General features: G+C 41.8%; 1 protein-coding gene across 1 annotated transcript in view; it reads left to right on the forward strand.

Annotated features, from left to right (window-relative positions):
* Positions 1-3478: 3478 nt before the first annotated feature.
* me2 (malic enzyme 2, NAD(+)-dependent, mitochondrial) overlaps positions 3479-25950 on the forward strand; it is a 106417-nt gene continuing 83945 nt past the window's right edge. The window contains exons 1-3 of the mRNA XM_060850328.1: positions 3479-3573; positions 14743-14864; positions 16148-16281. Of these exons, the coding sequence (XP_060706311.1) occupies positions 14757-14864; positions 16148-16281 (242 nt within the window). The 5' untranslated portion in view covers positions 3479-3573; positions 14743-14756. The remainder of the gene's footprint in view (positions 3574-14742; positions 14865-16147; positions 16282-25950) is intronic.

Genomic DNA, 25950 nt, shown 5'->3' on the forward strand with positions numbered 1-25950 from the left:
TTTCTTGAAAAGCAGGACAACATTAGCCACCCTCCAATCCACAGGAACTGATCCTGAATCTATAGAACATTGGAAGAGGATTACCAATGCATCCACGATTTCTTGAGCCCCCTCCTTAAGTACCCAGAATGCAGACCATCAGGTCACGGGGACTTATCAGCTTTCAGGTCTAATAGTCTATCCAACACCATTTCCTGCCTAATATAAATTCCCTTCAGTTCATCCATTACTCTAGGTCCTTCAGCCACTGTTACATCTGGGAGATTGCTTGTGCCTTCCCGAATGAAGACAGATCCAAAGTATCTATTCAACCCATCTGCCATTTCCTTGTTCCCCATAATAAATTTACCCATTTCTGTCTTCAAGGGCCCAATTTTAGTCTTAACTATTTTATTTCCTTTTCACATACCTAAAAAAAAACTTTTATTATCCTACTTTATATGTTTGGCCAGTTTCTCTTTATACCTTATTTTCTCCTCTGCTTATCGCCTTTGTAGTTATCCTCTGTTGCTCTTTAAAAGCTTCCCAGTCATTCGGCTTCCCGCTCATCTTTGCTATGTTATACTTCTTCTCCTTTATGTTTGTACAATCCTTAACTTCCCTTGTCAGTCACGACCTCCCCTTAGGACCTTTCTTCCTCTTTAGAATGAACTGATCCTGCAGCTTCTGCATTATATCCACAAATACCTGCCATTGCTGTTTCACTGCCATCCCTCCTGGGTATTGAACCATTGAATTTTGGCCAGCTCCTCCCTCATAGCTCCACAGTTCCCTTTGTTCAATCACTTATCATCCTGATTTAGAAATATGTTGCCATTCCTTCAGTGTCTGAACTTCTTCCCTAATACTATTATAGGTGACCTGTAGCAGTTCAATACACCACCTTCTCAGAAACAACTCAGGATAAATATTAAATGTTGGCCCAGCCAGAGCCACTCAAGTTAATAAAGATAAAAGAACATGTCAGGAAGTCAGAACAGCATTGTGATTTAAACTCATGGCTAAAACAAGGAAGAGAAATATTCAGAGCACATCTGCAACATGCAAATGCAATCATTTGGATGCATTGTCCCTACAACTGGTCCGCAACATGGTTCTGCTCCATATTTACATGATAACATTTCCACTGTCCTGTGGTACTGTTTGTCTCTCAGTGGTGCTGTCGGTATATCCTCCATGTCAATGTGTTGCGAAGGTGAAGTTCCCCTACTAATTGGCTGCAATTTGTAAAATGAAACTGGTAGATGCAATATTGAAAAGCGCAAGCTCTAGATACAGAATGTTTCTGCTGTGGGGTCCTGGATGCCCATACATGGGATAATTGGAAATCCACAAAGACCTCAGGTGTGTGAATCATATTCCAAACTTGAAAAAGGTCCTAAAAACAGCTATGCATGTCTCTTTGTTAGGTATGTGGAACAGCTCATCTTCCACAGCTACACCGGCACCATTCCCCAACTTTTTCTCTCCTACATCGGTGACTGTATTGGCACCACCTTGTGCTCCCACGAGGAGGTTAAACAGCTCATCAACTTCATTAACACATTCCATCCCAACCTAAGCTCCCCCAAACCATCTCGGACACCTCCCTCCCTCCCTCTCCATCTCCAGTGAAAGACTCAACACAGACATCTACTGCAAACCCACCAACTCCCACAGCTACACTTCCTTCCAACCTGCCTCCTGTAAAAATGCTATCCCTCATTTCCAATTCCTCCGCTTCTGTAGCATCTGCTGTCAGGAGGACCAATTCCACCACAGAACATACCAGATGGCCTCCTTCTTCAAAGATCGTAATTTTCCACGTGGTCAATGATGCCCTCCAGCACATCTCATCCACTTCCCGCAGCTCAGCCCTTGAACCCTACTTCCCCAACCGCAACAAGGGACTGAACCCCCCAGTCCTCACCTTTCAACCTACCAACCTCCAGATACATTGCATTATCCTCCAATTTCTGCCACCTACAAAGAGACCCCAACATCAGGGATATATTTCCCTCACACCCCTATCTGCGTTCCCTAAAGACCATTCCTTCTGTGACTCCCTTGTTAGGGTCATTCCTGATGAAGGGCTTTTGCCCGAAATGTCAATTTTCCTGCTCCTTGGATGCTGCCTGACCTGCTGCACTTTTCCAGCACCACTCTAATCTTGACGCCCCCCCCAACCCACCCTCCACTCCCGAACCTTCTCCTGCCACCAGAAGAATTGCAAAACCTGCACCCATACCTCTGCCCTTACCTCTGTCCAAGGCCCAAAGGTGCCTTCCACATGCATCAGAGATTTACCTGCACCTCCACACACATCATTTACTGTATCAACTGCTCCCTACGTGGTCTCCTCCACATTGCAGAGACAGGACACCTATTTGCAGAATGCTTCATTGAACATCTCTATGACACACACATGCGAAACAACCCCACCGCCCCGTGGCTTAACATTTTGACTCCCCCTCCCACTCTACCAAGGATATGCAAGTCCTGGGCCTCCTCTACTGCCAAACTGACACCCGGAGGAAGAACGCCTCATCTTCCACCTTGGGACCCTCCAATGACATGGAATCAGTGGATTTCTCCAGTTTTCCTCATCTCCCCTCCCCCCACCTTATCCAGATCCAACCTTCCAACTCGGCACTGCCCTCTTGACCTGTCCATCTTCCTTCCCATCTATTCAATCCATCCTCCTCTCTGACCTATCACCTTTACCCCTACCTTCATCCACCAATCGCATTCTCAGCTACCTCACCCCTCACCCCCCCCCAGCCCCGTCTCATTTATCTCTCAGCCCCTGAGGCCACCACCCATTCCTGGGGCTTTGTCTCCTGCTCCTCGGATGCTGCCTGACCTGCTGTACTTTTCCAGCACCACACTCTTCGACTCTGATCTCCAGCACCTGCAGTCCCCGGGGCTTTCTCCCCGAAGAAAAGTCAATCCAGTCAACCTGAAACATTAACTCTGTTTCTGTATTCACGGTTGCTGCCAGCAAGTTGTCCAGCCATCCTGGAAATAATGGAAAGATGCGTTACCCTGAGCATGGCTGCTATGAAGCTGTCAGACCAAGACTGATTTTATATATGCATCCCAGCACTTTCTGTTCTTATCTCAGATTTCCAGCATCCACGCTTTCATCGACATTTGTCCGACTCATACAACAAACTCTAAACTGGGTCAGAGACCGGCCCACCACCAGCCACCGTGCTGCACCTAATTTCAAAGAATCACCACCGCTGACTGAAACCGTTAGCCCCCCCCCCAAGGTCTCGCGCTCTTGCCTTCTCTAAATCCTATTGGCTTGACTCCAGGCAATGGCCCCGCCTCTCGCCTTCCCACTGGTCAGACGGGCAGTCGGATTCCCGTTTGTAGCTCCGCCCCACGCACTGTACCCTTCCTCTATTGGTCAGAAAGGCTGTCGGTCACCTGTCTATTGTCCCGCACCTCATTTGCTCCCCTCCCCTCCCCGCACGCGTTCGCCCTCTCTCGCCTCGGCGTCACTCGAAGGGTCATGACCTGAGGTACCTCGGGGTGCGGCGGCTGATTGTGCAGGGAGGCTGGGCGAGGGGAACCATCAGTGTTGCGGTAAGTTATCTCTAGTTGTTGTTCAAAAATCTTCGGGCGATTCCTGTGTGTGAGCCTAGAGGATGGGGAGAGCTGGCTCTTCTCCTGGATGTGTCTTCGCTGCTGAAAGACACTGGTTTGCCCTGCTCCTCCTCGGCGGCTTCACTTATCAAGGGTTGGGACTGGTAAAAAATTACACATTGGCGTTTGAATTACTGTCACCTCTCTTTCAGGATTGACAGACTCGAGGAACTGCATTCCTCCTCTTTGACGGATTTTTAACCTTTGTTCGTCCACATTGTACTTCATTTCCTGTGTGAAAGCTCACTTTCACAGCCACTTTTCTCTCCTCAGCAAATGTCTTGGGGCTCTTCACTCCTTTTATGTGGATTTCAGTCGGCATTCCACCCTTCATGCTTCTCCCGATTATTATTTACATCACGCACCTTAAAATAACTTGATGTTCCTTGTCTGCACGCAAGCCGAATGCAATGTGCTACTGTATATGATGCCAACTCGCACCTTTTCAAATGTGTCTTGGCTTGTATTTACAGTTGAAAATGTGTTGCTGGAAAAGCGCTTTTCACCTCTGATCGCCAGCATCTGCAGTCCTCACTTTTTCTCCTTGTATTTCCAGTTCACGAGAACGGAAGAAAAAAGTAACAACGGCCTGTTGAGCTTGTTCCTTGTTCGGTTTAATAGTGGCTGATCTTGGATTCAATTCTTTTTCCCCCTCCCTTCCTGTCCACTTGGCATATCCTTTCTTTCCCTAAAGGACTGTAAATCTGCCTTGCATCCTTGAACGTGTTCAGCAATCGACTATCTGCAATTCTTTGGGATTGATTATTCCAAAAAGATTCACAACTCCTCAGAAAGCTGAGGCCTTTACTTCATCACATTGATTTGGGTGCATAAAGCAATGATTTTTTTTTTGTCTGAGTACATTGGTGAGCTTTCTTTGTGAGTACAAAGTTGGAACATTTTTAACCAAGAATGTTCTGCTGTGCAGACCACCCGTTTATCTTAAGAATTCTTGTTACATCTGTGTGCCTTCCTTACTTTATCATTTTACTAATGATCAGATCACATCTGATGTCATAATATCCAGCTCAATTTCTCTGCTCTCTTTCCTTATTCTAATCCATTGCACTTTTTAAGTTGCAGCATTCTGTTTTCTCAGACGCACCCCTAATATCCATAAACATGACCTGAATTGTTAGCTCACTTTTTTTTTCTCTCCACAGATCTGCTTGTGCTACTGGATATTTCCAAGATTTTTTGTTTTTATTTCAGACTTACAACATGTGGAGTATTTTGCTCTTGTATTGTCAATAAATATACTGTCAACTGAAGTGCTGTTTGGTAAATGACCTTACAGAGACCAGAAAGTTGGCATTCTATCTCTCGCACCACTGAACACAAACCAGTTTCTTCTAAAGCCATCACTGACCCAATCTATCTCTGGACGTCTTCCTGCAGCCTACAATATCATATTTACCTAAATGAGAGGTGATACCTTTTTAGATATATACAAGTCTTGGAGGGCTTAACAGGGTAGATGTTGAAAGGTGGTTTCCCTTTGTGGGAGTATTTAAGACCAGAGGGCATCTTTTCAGTGTAAGGGGTTGCCCAGTAAGGACAGAGATGAGGAGGGATTTCTTCTGACTTTGTTGCAGAAGGCTTAAATGCTGTGTCATTAAGTATGTTCAAGTCCAATTGTGGATAATTTTGTGACTTCATCTCCACAGTCTTATATACTATACAATTTCAAAGGTTTACTACCCTGAGTGAAAAAAAACCTCCTCTTTTAAATCTTGGACTATGTCCCCTGGTCCTAGACTCTCCAACTGGGGGGGAAAAAAATTCTCTCTGTATATAGTATGTTCAGCCCTGTTGGAATTTTAAATGTTTCAATTGGATCCACTGTAATCCTTCTAAAATTTACTGAGGCCCACTGGAACCAAAAACAGAAATTGCTGGAAAAACTTAGCAAGTCTGACAGCATTTCTGGAGAGAAAGCAAAGTTAATGTTATGAGTTCACTGACCCTTCTTCAGAACTAATCGTGGTTAGGAAAAAGTCAGCCTGGGGGGAATCGATAGCTGCTAATTAATGGCTGACATTAGGTTATTTGTAATAGCAGCCCATGTAATGACAAAACCAGTTGAACCATACACTCCTCATGGGACAGTCCCCAGTATCTACCTTGTGTACGTCTGCTGCAGTCCACTTATGTCAGAAGAATCCTTTTTAAGTAGGGAGACCAAAACTGCACATAATATTTAGATGTGGTCTTACTGTATATAATTGCAGTGAGACAGCCCTCTGTCTGACATTTTGGCTTTCAGGTCTTAAAGATCTTTAACCTGGACAACATTATTTCTGTTTCTCATTTGACAAATGCTGCCTGGCCTGAGCATTTTGTTTTCAATGAATTGTATGATTTTGTATTCTAGTAGAAGGTTCACTTTTTTTATAGAAAATCTTTCAAATACTGCAGACTACATGCAACATGAATCACTAGTCTCATGACTCATGGCATTTGCTTTTTATCATTTACATTTTAATTTTGCTTAGGTCGCAGTAAGATAAGCTATGCAGTGATTACAAAAAGAGGATTTTCAGTATTCATCCTGGTGACGGATTACCAAGCAGTTTGTGAAATTGATTTTCTGAAAGTGCTGAGTAGATGTAAGACTTTTTAAACATTGGATAATGACCCAAAGGATAAATGAACGTGACTGGTTAAATCAGGCAGTTTATTTACATGGGTCGAGAATGTGCTGCTGGAAAAGCACAGCAGGTCAGGCAGCAATCAAGGAGCAGGAGAATCAACGTTTCAGGCATAAGCCCTTCATCAGGAATTATTTACATGGTTTACCAGACTGGTTTCTGGAATGCCAGGACTTGCGTACGACGAAAGACTAGATTGGTTCAGACTGTATTCACTGGAGTTTAGAAGAATGAGAGAGATCTCATACAAAACAATAAAATTCAACCGGACTAGACAGGGTAAATGCAGGAAGGATGTTCCTGATGACTAGGGAGTCCAGAAGGGTCACAGTTTAAAAATATGGGATGGACTATTTATGATTGGGATGAAGAGAAATGCCTTTCACCAGAAAATGGAGAACCTGTGGAATTCTCCATTACAGAAATCAATTGAGGCCAAACTATTGAATGTTTTCAACGGTTAGATATAGCTCTTCGGGGTAAAAGGTCAAAATGTATGGGGTGAAAACAGAAACCGTGTACTGGATTGGATGATCAGCGATAATCATCTTAAATGGAGAAACAGGCTCAAAAGGCTGAATATCTGATTTCTGTTCCTATTTTCTGATGAAGGGCTTATGCCCAAAACGTCGAATTTCCTGTTCCTTGGATGCTGCCTGACCTGCTGCGCTTTTCCAGCAACACATTTTCAGCTCTGATCTCCAGCATCTGCAGACCTCACTTTCTCCTCCTTGATGATGGTCGTAGTCTTGCATTTGTGTGGTGCAAATGTCACTTGCCAGTTGTCAATTCAAGCCTGGATATTGTCCAGATCTAGCCACTTGTGGAATACCGTGTTCAGTTCTGTTCACCCAGTTGTGGGAAGGATATTATTAAGCTGGAGACGGCTCAGAAGAGATTTACCAGGATGTTGATGGGTATAGAAGGTTTGAGTTTTAAATAAAGGCTGGAGTGTAGGCAGTTGAGAGGCTTCCTTATAAAATGGCCCACAGCGTCTAGCATGGTGATAGTGCCACACAATAAGATGGAGGTTATTCTCAATGTGAAGGTGAGACTTCTTCTGCACAAGGCTGTGCAGTAGTCGCTCTTACCGATCCTGTTATGAACAAATGCATCTGCACTTGGCAGATTAGTAAGGATGAGGTGAAGTATGTTTTTCCTTGGTTTCCTCCCAACCTGCCGCAGAGCCAGCCTAGCAGCTATGTCCTTCAGCACCTGATCAGCTCAATCAATAGTACTGCTGCCAAGCCACTGTTGGTGGTGGACTTCGAAATGCCCCACTCAGAGTATATTTTGTGTCCCTGCCATCCTCAGTGCTTCCTCCAAGTGTTGTTCAATATTGAGGAATGCTGATTCATTAGCTGAGGGAGGACAGCATGTGTAATCAGGCAGCTTCCTTGCCCATGTTTAACCTGAAACCACTTGGGCTGTTTTCCCTGGAATGTCGGAGGCTGAGGGGTGACCATATAGAGGTTACAAAATTGAGGAGCGTCGATAGGATAAATAGGCAAAGTCTTTTCCCTGGGGTTGGGGAGTCCAGAACTGGAGGGCATAGGTTTAGGGTGAGATGGGAAAGATATAAAAGAAACCAATGGGGTAACTTTACCACACAGAGGGTGCTACGTGTATGGAATGAGCTGCCAGAGGAAGTGGTGAAGGCTGGTACAATTGCAATGTTTAAGAGGCATTTGGATGGGTGTATGAATAGGAACGGTTTAGAGGGATATGGGCTGGATGCTGGCAGGTGGGACTAGATTGGGTTGGGATATCTGGTCAGCATGGACAGGTTGGACTGAAGGGTCTGTTTCCATGCTGTCTATCTCTATGGCTCTATGACTTCATGAGGTCCAGCATTTATGTTGAAGACTCCCAGAGCAACTTCTTCTTGACTCTACCAGCTGCCATCTCTGCTGGATCTGTCCTGCCACTGGGGCACAATATATACAAGAATGATGGTATTTGGGAAATTGTCTGTAAGCTATGATTTCATGAGTATGACTCAGGCTGTTGGTTGACTAGGCTGTAAGACAGCTCTCCCAATGTTGGCACTAGGCCCCAAATGTCTTTTCCCTGGTGTGGGGGAGTCCAGAACCAAGAGGCAACTTTTTTACACAAAGGCTGGTGCGTGTTAGGAGTAAGGTGCCAGAGGAAGTGATTGAGGCTGGTTTAATTACAACATTTTAAAAGTCATCTGGCTGGGAATATGAATAGGAAGGGTTTAGAGGGATATGGGTCTAATGCTTGCAGATGGGACTAGGTTAATTTAGGATTCTGGTTAGCATAGACAAGTTGAACCAGAAGGTCTGTTTCTATGCTGTACATCTGACTCTGTTGGTAAGGAGGACTTTGTAGGTTTGTCGGGGCTGTTTTTTGCCGTTGTCTTTTCCAGTGCCTAGGTCAATACCAGATGATTGGTCTGGTTTCAATTCTTTGAGACTTTGTAGCAATTGATACAACTGAATGGCTTGCTAGGCTATTTCAGAGAGCAGCTGAGAATCAAATACATTGCTATAGGTCTGGTGTCATGAGCTGGCCGGACAAATTGAGGATGGCAAATTTCCTTCCCTGAAGGACATTAGTGAACTAGACAGGTGTTTCTGATAATTGATGGTGATTCAATGGTCATCAGTAGATTCTTAAGTCGGGACTAATTTTTTATTGATTTTAGACTTCATCATCTGTGGTGGGATTTGTACTCTGACCCCTCGAGCATTAACTGAGTTGCTGGATTAAAGTCCAGCAATAATGCCACTAGGTCATCATTGTCCCTCCCCACCCCCTACCAATCAGTATCTTAGTTGGAAAAAAAGCACTTCCCATAATCCTGTAGTTTGAGTGCTCAGTTTTAGATGTGCATGAATTTAAAACTATTACAACAAGAAATACTATTATTTAACCAAATTTTTTTTTGAGATCAGACATTGAGTTGTTCATTAATACGTTAATATACTAATAATTCTACTTTGAATACTATAGAACATAAGTTAATAAAAAGGACATTGACCAAATGGGATTTCTTTATAATTCTCCAGAAGATGATGCATTGTTAATGATATTGCAATAATTCCCTCAAAGCAGACAGGAATTCATGAAATGCTGAGGAGGGTACTAAATGGGTGTTATTGTGGCCAATAGTCTTTTTTTATTATTTAACCTATTCTGAGATGTCATTACACACCTCTGGAGCAGGTGAGACTTGAACTTGGACCTCTTGTATTTCAAACGTTTGTAGCTTTTAACTATTTCATGATGCACTGTATCTGCTGTAGTGCAAAATAACATGTTAATGATGCAACCGCTTTCTATTTTTAACAACTCTTGGTGAGACCAGGTAAGGACAGAGGTTACCTTCACTAAAGGTTATTAGTGAACTAGCTAGTTTTTTTTTATGGTAATCGATAATAGTTCGAAAGGTCATCATTAGTCCCTTAATTCCAGATTTTATTGAATTCAAACTCTACCATCTGTTATGGTGGGATTTGAACCCAGGTCTCCAGAACCTTACCTGGGTTCTTTGGGTTAGTCACAATGCAACCAGGCCATTGCCTCCCCTTACTCCCCCTCTCCTTGATGTGATGCATCCAGGGTTATTGAAGGAAGTTGCAATTGCAGATGCACTTGGGATAATCTTTCAATCTTTTCTGGATTCCAGAGTGCTGGCAGAAGACTCTTTTTCCCTTGTTCAAAGTAGGTTGTAAAGATAAGCCCAGCAATTACAGGTCTGTTAGCCTTTCCACCTCCAAATTCCCAAAGTGAAACTGTTAGAACAATCATTCAGGATAGAATTAATAATCACCGGGAGGAACAGAAATTACTTGGGAGTAACTAGGATGGGTTTGTTAAGGAAAAATTGTATAAAACATTAATTGAACTTCATGTATGAATCCAGAAACTCAGCCAATGTTCTGGGGACCCAGGTACAAATCCCAACTCGGCAGATGGTGAAATCAAATTTTAAAATCCCGAATTAAGAATCTACTGATGACCATGAAATCGTTGTTGATTGTACACAGTTCCAGATGCCACTTTAGAAAGGATGAAAATGACTCACTTGATGGAGTCTTCTGAAGAAGCAACAGTAGGTTGAGGGAGAATGTTGATGTGCTGTGTGCATATTTCCAGACAGCATTCAATGGTGCTACATGAGCATTGTGAGAAAGTGTCAGGAGCAATGTAGGTATAAAACTACCTGAACAATAGTGTGGTGATTTATGTGTATTTTTCAGGCTGGAAGAAGGTTGACCGTGGTGTTCCCCAGGGATAGGTATTGGAATCTTGCCTTTGATTTTTATATGAAAAATCTAACCTTGGTGTGTTGGGGACTGTTTCAAAGCTTGTGGATGACCAAATTTGGAGAGCAATGTAAATTGTGAGGAGGATAGTGTAGAATTCCATAAGGACATAGATGAGTTGAAGTCAGGAGGCAGATAAAGTTTATGCAGAGAAGTGTGAAGTGATACATTTAGGTGCATAGAACATTGAGAGGCTATGCTAAAAGGTGTGCATGAGCAGAAAGATCTGGATAACTCATAAAAGATGGCAGGACAGGTAGTGAGAACGTTTATAAAGCATGTGCTTTTCTAGACTCCATGGGGTATAGAGCACAAGAGCTAAGGGGTTCTGCTGAACTTGTGTAAGACAGTACTTGGATTTTGTGGAGTATTGTGTACAGTTCTAGGTGCCCCACCTTTCAGAAAGAATGAAAATACATTGGAGAGGGCGCAGAAGAGGTTTTTCAAAGGATAAGAAACTTCAATTATGATAAATTGGAGAAACTGGGACCATTTTCCTTGGAGGAAGGCTAAAAGGAGACTTAATAGAAGTTCTCAAAAGCATAATTTCCTGTCATGTAGCAAGTTTGCAGGGAGGTGATGCCCAGTAATAATATCACTGGACTGGTAATGTCTGGGGATCTGGGTTCAAATCCCGCTGCGGCAGATGATGGAATTTGAATTTAGTCTTTCTTTTTGAAAAAGAAATTAAGCATATCATGACAATGAATCCTTGTTAATTATCAGGAAAAACCCATCTGGTTCACTGATGTCCTTTTAAGGAAGGAAAATGAGATTCTGCATGTGACTGCAGACCCACAGCAATGTGGTTAACTCTGTCCTCCTGGACAATGAGGGATGGGCAATAGATACTGGCCTATTCAGTGATGCCCTCGTCCTGTGAATGAATAAAAAAGTTGTTTGGGTCTGGAATGCACTGCTTTTGGTGGGAGCAGGTTCAATAAAGGCATTCAAGAGATTATTAGATAATCATTTAAGTAGACACAATGTTCAGCATTATGGGGAAAAGTTAGGAGTTTGCCTAATGAGCTGAAGTCAAAATGAGCAGAGAACCAGTCAAGACAAGTTGAATGGCCTCTTGTGCGATGGTACAATCTGTGTTTTGTTTCACCATTGATAGGTGGGCCTTCAGCTTAATGAGGTTCCTTCCTAAACCTTTCTAAGTAATTTTTTGTGAAATTTTGGTCATCTGACTTAATTTCTGACTAATACTATATCTCACGTGAGTGTAAAATTAAATAAAGAGAGCTTCGGCAGCAGGTCAAATTACATTAACTTGGAAAGAAAATCTTGTCACCAGCCAGAGTTTAGCAACTCTTGCGTAACTGATGGGTCTTTTTTTAGTCAGTTACTGTTGCTGATTTATTTTAGTTTAACTTTTGCCTTGGGAGGAAGGGGAAAAGTAAGAGTGAACAAACAAGTCGATGTGCAGTTGAGGGCATTTCTAATCTACGTAATTGCTTTTATCTTGTATGTAGTTTGTAGTATTCAAAACAATTAAGCGTGACCTTTTAGCATTTCTCAAACATTTCTATTTGTTCTGCTTTCTGTGCTGTTCCAGCTTTCTGTTCGTGACACAAATTTAACGTAGATTCTGACTATTGATAACATTTTTATGTGAAGTTATCATAGAATCCCTACAGCATGAAAATAGGCCATTCAGCCCAGCAAGTCCACACCGACTTTTTGGAAGAGCATCTCCAGACTCAACCCCTGAGACAATAACCCTGCATTTCTTTGGGCTAATCTGTCTAACCTACACATCCTTGGACACTCTGGAAAAATGAGCATGGCTAATCCACCTAGCTTGCCCATCTTTGGACTGTGGGAGGAAACCAGAGCACCCAGAGTATACCTACGCAGACATGGGAGAATGTGCAAACTCCACACACAGTTATCAGAGGCTGGAATTGAACCTGTGTCCCAAGCACAGTGAGGCAGCAGTGCTCACCAGTGAGCCACTGTGCCGGGCACAGTTTCTAAGAGGTGGAGAAAGGGAGAAGTATTGAATTCTTATTCAGGGTTACACTTCATGTATTGTATACATATATAGTATAGGCATAGAATCACAGGCCATTCGATCCAACAAGCCCATACCAACATGTATAATATTTTTGCTTTGGTAATGCAGGAAATTAGTCAAAAAATCAAAATTCAGTGTTATGTTTTCTTAATTCAGTTTTGAAGTAAATTAATATACATTCATGCCAAAAACTAGGACAGATGTCAGAGGTAGTTTCTTAGAGAGTAGTAAGGGTATGGAAGGCTTTGCCTGCAACGGTAGTAGATTTGCCAACTTTAAGTGCATTTAAGTTGTCATTGGACAAGCATATGGACGTACATGGAATAGTGTAGGTTAGATGGGCTTCAGATTGGTGTGACAGGTCGCGCAACATCGAGGGCCGAAGGGCCTGTACTGCGCTGTAACGTTCTGTGTTCTAACTGAACAATGCTCTGATAGAGTCATACAGCATGGACACAAACCTTTTGGTCCAACTTGTCAGGCCAACCAAGTTTATAGATCTTCAGTACCAAGATGATGCCTAGACAAAGAGGGGTGATGCTGCTACTTGTGTTTTTCTTAAAACAGAGAAACTTGCCTTCTGAGCGATATCGTCTTTCTTTCTTAATTTTGTTTTTCGCTCTTCTGTATTTGAATTTTTGGGTGGCACCTGAATGAAAACTTAGAAATTCAAGGTCATTGCAGAAAAACACTCATTGAGGACACTGCATTCACAAGCTATACTCAGGGGCCTACAAATTAATTGTGAGCCGATACCCACCTCTATAATCAGAAATGTGAGAAATTGGCCTTCCTTTTGTCTTTTCCCAGACAGTGTAAGAGTTGCTATATGGGATTAAATGAGCAAACTTTTTTTTTGTAAATTTTACTTTAGTTCAAAAAAACTGAATTGTTCAGAGGGTGAACAAAGTGAAATCCACATTTCCTGGTCAGGGTGTAATAATTGACCAGTTTTGCACTTTATAACTTGCATTCTGATGTTGCTGTATCTGTTGCTACATCAAAGTCACTTTGTTCTGAGACGCATCTTTTAATTTTCTTGCAATTCCTCCACTTTTGATTCTAAAATTCATTGAAACTAATGCTCAATCAAGGCTGATCGCAAATCCATTGTGGAAGGGAAGTTCTTTGAAATTACGGGAGCTATTTTCAAGCTGAGAATTCCACATCTTAGAAACTACTTTTAAAAACAGCATGACTACTTTTCATTTATTCATTCGTGATTTGGTGAATATTGTGTTTTATGCAGTGAATGCATAACTTGGTTCTGCCTCTCCTTAGTGAAAATGTAAATTGCCAGTAACAGCATCTCGAGGACTTGCAGTCTTTGCAACTTTTAGTGAGGGAATGATTCATCAGGAATTATTGGGTTTTAGATTTTCTTGCATGCTGGAGGATTTAAACCCTCAAAGTAGAATGACATGCAATACATTACATTGTTATATGAGTCAATGTGTAACTAGGCTTTAATGAACTTGACTGAAATGTTGCCATGTGGTTGGTTTTACCAGAAGTAGGAGTGGTTGTTCTGCTTGAAAGAATGACTATTGAACTATAATCATCATTAATGTACATAACTTTCAGGAAGTTGAATATGTCTGGATCATTGACTTTCATTGTCTACGATTGATGTAGTTAGCAACTCAGCAGCCTTTTAAGCTTTGTTGCAATCTGGATGAAAATTTATTAATTTTATTTCCTGTCAACCTGAAATAATTGTCTATGAAGATCAAATACACACATTCACATTTTGATTTTATATTCATAAAAAGATCTACGTTGTCATCTTATCTAATTCATCTCATTACACAAAACGAAACCTAAATGTATGATGGGAAGCAGGTTAATAATTATATTAATCCTTGGAAACTCCTGACACAATCAGTTGATTTCCACAAGCTGACGTGAACAGGATGAATAGGAGTGTCCCCCTCCATGTTTATTGTTCAAAGCTAGGTATTTCTTTCTGGGAAAGGTTTGTGAAGTGGCCCTACTGGCAAAGAGAGGGACACTACTACCACTTGTAAATGCGTTTGGATTCCTTTTTTTGAAGCCAGTTTCTTTAGGCTTTAGATAAATATTGTATTGACGTTAGAATGCTGTTGAATTATGTTACTAATATGATTTACTTTAACTCCTGAAGATTGACTATTGAAGATGTTGTCACGACTTAATTTGGCTGTGAGGCCATGGGTATATATAAGCCGTTGTGTCCACACAAAGGAGATAGGAAAGCCTCTGATGTTGAGCCCCAGAACAAATAAGGTAATAACTTTACAAATTGTGTATTTTCTCTTAAAAATTAGAGCACCACTAGAGTTTTCTGCATCTCATGACCAAAAGCAAGCACTTTTTTGTATGGTCTTTTTTTAATCTTAACATAATATACAATGCTGTGACTGCGCAGCTGTTGAATGGTTTCAAGTCCATAACACTTCATCTAAAAATTTGAAGTTTTGTTCCTTATTTACACTCCTGTTTCAGACTCACTATTGATTGTTGTAGGAAAAAAACATCACAAGTACATATTCTGCCTTTGCCTGTAATACACAGGAAGGAGAAAATAATTATTTATTTACAACAAGATGCTGAAAAGCTGCTTAAAACTAATGAAAGATCTTGACACTAATGTATTTTCTCTCCACAGTTGCTGCCAGCCTGAGTTTTTTTTTCTTGTTCTTACTGTATTTAATTAACACCAGTTATTAAAATTCTAATCTGCATTATGAGATTGGGGTAATAAGCTAATACCAAAGCAGAACATATTAGGAAGAGTGACCATAATGTTGTGTAAAAGTTAGGTTTTAAGGAAGAGAGGGAGATTTGCAATGTGAGGCATAGTGAAGGAATGTTAATTACTACATATGGATGTTTGGTCCTCCGTTTTGGGGCAGTGAGGGAGAGAGTGTACTAGAGATTGCAGTTTACATGTTGGATATCCACTGGTCCTACAGAATCTGAATTTTACAACTCAAGACTGAAATAAGATTGTTCTTAGCCACTTCCGATAAATGTAGGGCAACCACAATTCTGAGTAAGGGAGGTGCTTGAATCGAGCCGAATGTTTGCTCATAAAATAGTCATATCTGACAAGAGTGAGGTTTGTTTAATGAATCTTGTAGTTTAAAATATATTTAATCTCTAGTTTTAATCTAGTCATGGCAAGGGCAAAATCTTAAATTGTTTTTGACAAATCGGATAAGAAATGTATAGATTGGATATAATTCTTTGATTTTCTTTCTAATATTAAATCCAAATGTATAATTGAAATAAATTACTAGAAGAGACTTTTGAAATTATACTGTAAAATGGTTCTAGCAATATTTCATCGTTTCTTCACGATTCCACTATTGAAAAGAGTTGATTTTCCTATCCTCAATTTCCACTGACCAGCACGATTTCCACTAAAATTGTGTCAGACTTTAGCCAAAACCCATTGCATCTACCTTTGTACTTGTAATGTCGAAGTGTGTGTACTACAGCTTTGAATACAGTTTACAATACATTAATTGTCAGAGCTGAAACATTTGTGAATACAATCTTTCCAGGGCATGGCATTCACATTACAAGAACGACAGATTCTTGGCCTGCATGGACTTCTACCTCCTAAAATAGAAACACAAGAAATTCAAGCAATGCGCTTTAAACAGAACCTGGAAAAAATTTGTGATCCCCTAACGAAGTAAGAGCTATCTTATTATTGTGCATTGTACAATAGAACTAAAACGATGAAGTTGCTTAGATCCTTTGCTGCAAAAGTAATCATTGGAAAACTCTATATTTTTTAATATTGACTTTACTCATTATTAGATGTCCAATTTGAGTTTAATTGTGACATAGCATTACTGTCCTAGTTGGATATACTATCTTGCCTGTTTAGAAATATGTTTGAAACCAGCCGCTGGCATGCTGAAGATTTGTGCATTGCTTTTGAATACTGAAAGTTATCTGCAGCTCTTTCAGTTGCGAAGTGGTAGGATATTTTTAAAAATTAATTGCTGGGTATAAGCAGCTGTTTTTAAGTGGTAACTTCTGTCAGAAATATTTCTATTAATATAACAATCCACTGAGGAAATGTGGATTTTTTTAGTAGCAACTTTGCAGTTCAAACAAATTGAAAGGAGTGAAATTTTTTGAGGGAAATAAACAGATTTCTAAAAGTAAAATCTGACTTTTTGTTTGAATTTACAATTTGTGGATCAGCAAATCAATTGCACTTACAATGTTTGTATGTTTCCAGTATCTTGTTGTCTTAAACATATAGCTGGAAACAAATATGTAACATAGATTTATTGTGCCACGGTTGTGGGTATGTTCACTGAGCTGGGAAGTTGATTTGCAGACGTTTTATCCCCTGTCTGTGACGTCTTCAGTGCTTTTGAGCCTCCTGTGAAGCACTGCTGAGTACTGGAATTTATTTAGTTCTATTTCTGCTTCCAGTTGTTTGTTGTAGTGGGCGCTACATTGGGTCTAAGTCAATGTGCTTGTTGGTGGAGTCTGTTGCTGAGTGCCATGCTTCTAGAAATTCTCTGGCTGTCCTATGCTTAGCTTGTCCCATGACTGTTGAATTTGTGGTCCTAGTCACCTGTGTGTGTGGCTACTCGGGACAACTGGTCACGGTGTTTGGTGGCCAGTTGGTGTTCAGGGATGTGGATTGCTAGTTGTCTGCCTGTTTGCTCTATATAGTGTTTCATGCAGTCTTTGCATGGAATCCTGTAAATTGCGTTAGTCTTGCACATGATGGGTATAGGGTCTTTTGCTCTATATAGTGTTTCATGCAGTCTTTGCATGGAATCCTGTAAATTGCGTTAGTCTTGCACATGATGGGTATAGGGTCTTTTGTAGGTTTATGGGCTGTCACGAATCCCAGTGGTTGTTCGTTCTGGCTGTTAGTTCTGAGACTTGCATGTTAGGTACTGGAGTGAGTTAGGTCGTGGCATGTCATTGTCACGTTGTTTGTCTGTGCGACATCATCTATGGATGAGCAAAGGACAAGAACAAAGAATATTACAGCACCGGAACAGGCTCTTTGGCCCTCCAAGCCTGTGCCAATCCAGATCCTCCATCAAAACTTGCCACCGATTTTTCTAAGGATCTATATTCCTCTGCTCCCTACCCATTCACGTATCTTTCTAGATACATCTTAAATAATACTATCGTGCCTGCCTCTACCACCTCCACTGGCACTGCATTCAGGTACCCACCACCCTCTGCGTAAAGAACTTTCCATGCATATCTCCCCTCATCCTTTCTCTTCTCACTTTGAAATAGTGACCCCAAGTAATTGATTCCCCAATCTAGGGAGAAAAGCTTCTTGCTATCCACCTTGTCTATAGCTCTCATGATTCTGTAGACCTCAATCAGGTCCCCCCTCAATCTCCAATTTTCTAACCAAATTAATCTTAATCTACTCAACCTCTCTTCATAGCTAACAACCTCCATACCAGGTAACATCCTGGTGAACCTCCTCTGCACCCTCTCCAAAACATCCACATCCTTTTGGTAATGTGGCGACCAGAACTGTGCGCAATATTCCAAGTGTGGTTGAACCAAGGTCTTGTACAACTGCAACATGATCTGTCAACGATTGTATTCCATATCCCATTCAATGCGGAAAGCATGCCGTATACCACCTTAACCAGTTTATTGACCTGCGTTGCCACCTTCAGGGTACAATAGACCTGAACACCCAGATCTCTCCATACATGAATTTTTCCCAGGGTGTTTCCATTTGCCATATAATTCCCTCTTGAATTGGATCTTCCAAACTTTGCCTTGATTGAACTCCATCTGCCATTTCTCCATCCCACTCTCCAGTCTGTCTATATTCTGCTGTATTTTCTGACAGTCCCCTTCACTATCTGCTACTCCACCAATTTTGGTGTCATCTGTAAACTTGCTCATTAGAGACCCCCATACCTTCCTCTGAATCATTTATGTATTTCACAAGCAACAGTTGTCCCAGCACAGATCCCTATGGAATACCACTGGTCAGAGTTGTCCATTTTGAGAAACTCCCTTCAAGTACTAGTCTCTGTCCCCTGTTTCCCAGCCAGTTCTTTATCCATCTAGCTAGTATATCCTGGACCCATGCAACTTTACTTTCTCTATCAACCTACCATTGGGAACCTTATCAAATGCCTTATTGAAGTCAATGTATATGACATCTACATCCCTTCCCTCAATCAACTTTGTTAATTGCTGAAAGAATTCTATTAAATTGAAAATCACACACCAAGTTATAGTCCAACAGGTTTAATTGGAAGTTCTAGCTTTCGGAGTGCCACTCCTTCATCAGGTGGATGTGGAGTACAAAATTGTAAGACACAGAATTTATAACAAAAGTTAACAGTGTGATGTAACTGAAATTATACATTGAAAAATACTTGATTGTTTGTTGAGTCTCTCATCTGTTAGAATGACCATGATAGTTTCACTTCTTTCTCATGTAAATCACAAAACTTTTTTTTTAAAAGTTATGTTCTCAGGTTAATTGTAACAATTTGTGTCAGCCAGATAAAATGTTGAAGATGTTAGCCCCTGGTGTTCCTTGTCTGTGCCATAATGATAAGCCCATTTTCTTCCAAACAGGAATGGATCCTATCCCTCCGTATCTTCCCTACTACTGACGTCAGGCTCATAGTCTTAGAGTCAGAGATGTACAGCATGGAAACAGACCCTTCGGTCCAACCCGTCCATGCCGACCAGATATCCCAACACTATCTAGTCCTACCTGCCAGCACCCGGCCCATATCCCTCCAAACCCTTCCTATTCATATACCCATCCAAATGCCTCTTAAATGTTGCAATTATACCAGCCTCCGCCAGCCCATTCCACACACGTACCACCCTCTGCATGAAAAGTTACTCCTTATGTCCCTTTTATATCTTTCCCCTCTCACCCTAAACCTATGCCCTCTAGTTCTGGACTCCCTGACTCCAGGGAAAAGACTTTGTCTATTTACCCTATCCACGACCCTTATAATTTTGTAAACCTCTATAAGGTCACCCCTCAGCCTCCAACACTCCAGGGAAAACTGCCCCAGCCTGTTCAGCCTCTCCCTGTAGCTCAAATCCTCCAACCCTGGCAACATCCCTGTAAATCTTTTCTGAACCCTTTCAAGTTTCACAACATCTTTCCGATAGGAAGGAGACTAGAATTGCACACAATATTCCTACAGTGGCCTAACCAATGTCCTGTACAGCCACAGCATGACGTCCAAACTCCTGTACTCAATACTCTGACCAATAAAAGAAAGCCTTCTTCACTATTCTATCTACCTGCGATTCCACTTTCAAGGAGCAATGAACCTGCATTCCAAGGTCTCTTTGTTCAATAGCACCTCCCTAGGACCTTACCATTAAATGTATAAGTCCTGCTGAGATTTGCTTCCCAAAATGCAGCTTCACATTTATCTGAATTAAACTCCATCTGCCACTTCTAGGCCCATTGGCCCATTTGATCAAGATCCTATTGTAATCTGAGGTAACTCTCTTTGCTGTCCACTACACCTCCAATTTTGGTGTCATCTACAAACTTACTAACTGTACCTCTTATGCTCTCCATCCAAATCATTTATATAAATGACAAAAAGTAGAGGACCCAGCACCAATCCTGTGGCACTCCACTGGTCACAGGCCTCCAGTCTGAAAAACAACCCTCCACCACCATCCTCTATCTTCTACCTTTTTGAGCCAGTTCTGTATCCACATGGCTAGTTCTCCCTTTATTCCATGAGATCTAACCTTGCTAACCAGTCTACCATGGGGAACCTTGTCGAACCCTTACTGAAATCCATGTAGATTAAATTTACCCCTCGGCCCTCATCAATCCTCTTTGAGTTTAATTGAGTCAGTAAAGTAGTCAATCAAGTTGGTGAGACATGAGTTCCCATACACAAACCAGTGTTGACTATCCCTAAATCAGTCCTTGCCTTTGCAAATACATGTACATCCTTTCCATCCGAATTCCCTCAACAACTTGCCCACCACCGAGGTCAGGCTCACTGGTCTATAGTTCCCTGGCTTGTCTTTACCGCCCTTCTTAAACAGTGGCACCACGTTAGCCAACCTCCTGTCTTCAGTCACAGGTGATGTGCCAATCAATGAAACAAATATCTCAGCAAGAGGCCCAGCAATCACTTCTCTAGCTTCCCAAAGAGTTCTACGGTACACCTGATCATGTTCAAGACATTTGTGTTTCAAGACATTCTGCACTTCCTCCTCTGTAACATGGACATTTTTGCACAGTGTCGCCTTCTATTTTCCTACAGTCTATATCTTCCATATCCTTTTCCACAGTAAATACTGATGCAAAATATTTGTTTAGTATCTCCCCCATTTTCTGTGGCTCCGCACAAAGGCTACTTTGCTGATTTTTGAGGGGCCCTATTCTCTCCCTAGTTACCCTTTTGTCCTTCATGTATTTGTAAAAATCCTTTGGATTCTCCTTAACTCTATTTGCCAAAGCTATTTCATGTCCCCTTTTTGCCCTCCTGATTTCCCTCTTAAGTATACTCATACTTTCTTTATACACTTCTAAGGATTAAATCGATCTATCCTGTCTATACTTTGCATATGCTTTCTTTTTTCTTAACCAAACCCTCAATTTCTTTAGTTATTCAACATTCCCAATACCTACCAACCTTTTTTCTTTCAGCCTAACAGGAATATACTTTCTCTGGATTCTCGTTATCTCGTTTCTGAAGGCTTCCCATTTTCCAGCCGTCCCTTTACCTGCGAACATCTGTTCCCAATCAGCTTTTGAAAGTTCTTTCCTAATGCTGTCAAAATTGACCTTTGTCCAATTTGGAACTTCAACTTTTAGATCTGGTCTATCCTTTTCCATCACTATTTTAAATCTCATGGGACTATGGTCGCTGGCCACAAAGTGCTCCCCCAACGATACCTCAGTCACCTGCCCTGACTTATTTTCCAAGAGTAGGTCAAGTTTTTCAGTAGGTACATCCACATACTGAATCAGAAAATTGTCTTGTACGCACTTAAGAAATTCTGATCTCCATCTGACCTTTAACACCATGGCAGTCCCACTCTGTCGGAAAGTTAAAATCCTCTACCATAATCACCCTATTATTCTTACAAATAGCTGAGTTCTCCTTACAAGGTTGTTTCACAATTTCCCTCTGATTATAACGGGGTCTATAATACAATCCCAATAAGGTGATCAACCCTTTCTTATTTCTCAGTTCCACCCAAATAACTTCTCTGGATGTATTTCCAGGAATATCCTCCCTCAGCACAGCTGTAATGCTATCCCTTATCAAAAATGCCACTCCCCCTCCTCTCTCGCCTTGTATTCTGGAACATTAAGCTGTTCATCCTTGAGTCATGTTTCTGTAATTGCTATGATATCTCAGTCCCATGTTCCCAACCATGCCCTGAGTTCATCTGCCTTCCCTGTTAGGCCCCTTGCATTGAAATAAATGCAGTTTTAATTTATTAGTCCTACCTTTTCCCTGCCTGCCCTGACTGTTTGATTCACTTCTGTTCTCAACTGTACCAGTCTCCGATTGATCTTTTTCCTCACTATCTCCTTGGGTCCAAGCCCCCCCACCTAACTAGTTTAAATCCTCCCGAGCAACTCTAGCAAATCTCCCTGCCCGTATATTAGTCCCCTTCCAATGTAGGTGCAATCCATCCTTGTACAGGCCACTTCTATCCCAAAAGAGATTCCAATGGTCCAAAAATCCCCATACACCAGCTCCTCAGCCATGCTTTCATCTGCTCTATCCTCCTATTCCTGCCCTCACTAGCTCTTAGCGCCAGGAGTAATCCAGATATTTCTACTCTCGAGGACCTCCTTTTTAAATTCCTGCCTAACTCTCTGTAATCTCCCTTCAGAATCTTGTCCTTTTCTCTTCCTATATCGTTGGTTCCCATGTGGGCAATGACCACTTGCTGACCACTCTTCCCCCTTTGAGAACATTCTCCACCCTCTCTGAGATATCCTTGATCCTGGCACTAGGGAAGCAGCACACCATTCTGATTTTTCACTGCTGGCCACAGAAATGTTTGTCTGTACCTCGGATTAGAGAGTCCCCTAACACATTTGATTTCCTGGAGCTCGATGTATCCCTCATTGCATTAGAGCCAGTCTCTATACCAGAAACCTGGCTGTTCGTGCTATGTTCCCCTGAGAATCCAGCACCCCTTACGTTTTCCAAAACAGCATACTTGTTTGAAATGAGTATAGCCACAGAAGGCTCCTGCACTAAGTGCCTACCTCTCTTACCTTTCCTGGAGTTAACCCATCTATGTGACTGTATCTGAGATTTCTCCCCCCTTCCTATAACTGCCATCCGTCACATACTGTTATTGTTGCAAATTCCTCATCGCTTCTAACTGTCTCTCCAACCGATCCACTCGATCTAAGATTTGCAACCAACAGCATTTATTGCAGTAACGCTTAAACTCTCTTTAAACTCTCATATCTGACAAGAAGTGCATATCACTCTACTAAAGGCTATTCTTATTCCTTCACAATCTACAGACACAGAAAATAACACCGTCTTGTTCCTCTACAAAACACTGCCCCAGGTTAAATTAATAGTTATGGCTTATATTTTAAGTTTAACCAAGAGACCTATCTCAAAAAACATATAATCAAGAAAGTACCCACTCTACTCACTGCTGCAGACTTTCTGTAGGTCCCACTTAAAAACAATGCACTTATCTGATACTGTGCTGTGAACTTCACCCAAACAGTTTCTCCAAGATCAGTTGTGAACTTCACTCTTTGTTAATTTTCCCAGATGCCCCTCTGATGTCCAGCGATACATGAATTCCAACAGCTAAGGCAGTAACTGTGCAGGTTCACTGCTGTGTCAGTTTCTTTCTGTCTCTCTCCTGCACTGACCTCACCATGTACTTCCTTTGTCTGTTCTTCTCCCTTTTAAAACTGCTCCTGTTCTGACTTTTTTTCCAAAGTTTCAAATCAATGCAATAGCATATAAAACAGTAATTGTGCTCCTGGAATTCAAGATCTATAATTACCTGGATTATCTCTGCTACCCTTAAACAAGGGGACAACATTAGCAATTCTCCAGTCCTCTGGGACCTCACCCATGTTCAGGGATGCTGCAAATATATGCTAAGTCTCCAGCTATTTCTTTTGTTTTCCTCAGTAACCTTTGTTTGATCCCATCCAAACCTGGGGACTCAGCCACCTTTAATGCCTTTTAGAATACCCAACACTTGAGCTTGACCTTGAGTAATCAAACATCTATCCCTTACCTCAACATCTGTCATATCCCTCTCCTTGGTGAATAAAGATGCAAAGTACGTGTTGAGAATTTCACTCCACACACAACTTTCCTACTTTGTCCTTGAGTGGGCCAACCCTTGCACCTTGGGATTTTCCTTAACCCTGTTTGCTAAAGATATTTCATGACTTCTTTTAGCCCTTTTAATTCCTCATTTCAGATTTGGCCCTACATTTCCCAATATTCTTCCAAAGCTTTTTCTGTCTTCAGTCACCTAGACCTTATGTACACATCCTTTTTCTTGCCATTTCTATCCCTCATTTTCACAGGAACATGTCTCCTGGACTCCAATTAACCTATCTTTAAAAGCCTTCCACATATCCCTTCAACAGCTGCTCCCAATCTACATTCCCCAGCACCTGCTGAATTTTGGTATTGTTGGCTTTCCCCCAGTTTAGCACTCTTCCTTTAGGACCACTCTCGTCTTTGTCTGTGACCGTTCTAAAACTTACGGAATTGTGATCACTATCCCCAAAGTAATCCCCTATTGGAACTTTGACCACCAGGCCAACATTTCCCATTTCCCAACACCAAATCCAGTATGGCATCTTCCTGAGTTGAACTATTTACATACTGCTTTCAAAAGCCCTCCTGAATGCTTCTTACAAATTCTGCTCCATTTAGACCTCTAACACTAAGTGAATCCCAGTCAATGTTGGGAAAATTAAAATCTCCTATCACCCATCACTCTTGCTCCTACATCTTTCCATCATCTCTTTACATATTTGTTCTTCTATCTCGCATTCGCTGGTGGGAGGCCTGTACTACAGCCCCAACGTTTTTAACCCACCCTTCCTATTTCTGAGCTCTTCCCACATTGCCTCACTGCTCAAGTCCTCTATAGTGCCTTCCTTCAGCACAACTGTCATATCCTCTCTGACCAGTAATGCAATTCCTCCACTCCTTTTACCTCTCTCTATCCTAAAGTATCAATATCTGCCTTAAGTATCAATATCTGGAATATCTAGTTGCCAATCTTGTCCTTCCCTCAACCAAGTCTCAGTAATGGAGGAAAACTTCTTCAAGGCAGGCATCCTTGCAAGCGGATTCGCAGTTGGGTTAAAATCAACGAGGTAAAAACAATGACTGCAGATGCTGGAAACCAGATTCTGGATCAGTGGTGCTGGAAGAGCACAGCAGTTCAGGCAGCATCCAAAGTGCAGCAAAATCGACGTTTTGGGCAAAAGCAAGGATGCCTGCCTTGAACAAGTTTTCCTCCTCTCTCTACAAGAATCTCAGGAAGTCCCTCCCACTGCAAATCCCAGGTCATTTCCTCTGCCCTGAAGCTCTTCAACCATGTTGTGAATCTCTCCACGCTTCAGGCTCACTGCCTTTATTCCTGATGAAAGGCTTTTGCCCGAAACGTCGATTTGCTGCACTTTGGATGCTGCCTGAACTGCTGTACTCTTCCAGCACCACTGATCCAGAATCTGGTTTCCAGCATCTGCAGTCATTGTTTTTACCAAGTCTCAGTAATAGCAATCCCCCGGTACTAATCCAAGCCCTAAATTCTTACCTACATTTCTCTCATTTAAAACAAATGCACCTCAGACCACTAGTCTCATTTCTTTGATCATCTGCTCCCTGCCTACTCTCTTACCCTTAGTCACGCTGAAGTTGCAGAGATATCCATAATACTCTGTCTTTCTTCCCTTCATTGGTTGGGAGTGCTGCATGTGTTTGTAGCCTTTTTTAACAGGGTCCTTACGCAGTTTCTCTTGTGTGTTTGGGTGGTTGATGTTGTAATACAGGTCCTGAATTATAATGGCACCCAACTTCCTGCTCCTCGGACGCTGTGTTTTTCCGGCACCACACTCTTCATTCCCTATAACAGCAAACACCTAAACATACACGAGAAGCTCCATTAGGACCCTGTTCAAAAGGGCTACAGCATCTGCTGACCTACGAAGGGAAGGTGAACACGTCGACGGGGTATTTGCCAAGAACTCATCCGCAGATGCTTAACATAGAGACAACACAATGAGGGGAAGCCACGACCTGACTCACTAGCCACGTTTCCTTACATAAAAGCATCCAGAACTGACTGCCAGACTTCTCTGTCCACTGGG

This window comes from Hemiscyllium ocellatum, chromosome 1 (assembly GCF_020745735.1).
Source record: "Hemiscyllium ocellatum isolate sHemOce1 chromosome 1, sHemOce1.pat.X.cur, whole genome shotgun sequence".
NCBI lineage: Eukaryota > Metazoa > Chordata > Chondrichthyes > Orectolobiformes > Hemiscylliidae > Hemiscyllium > Hemiscyllium ocellatum.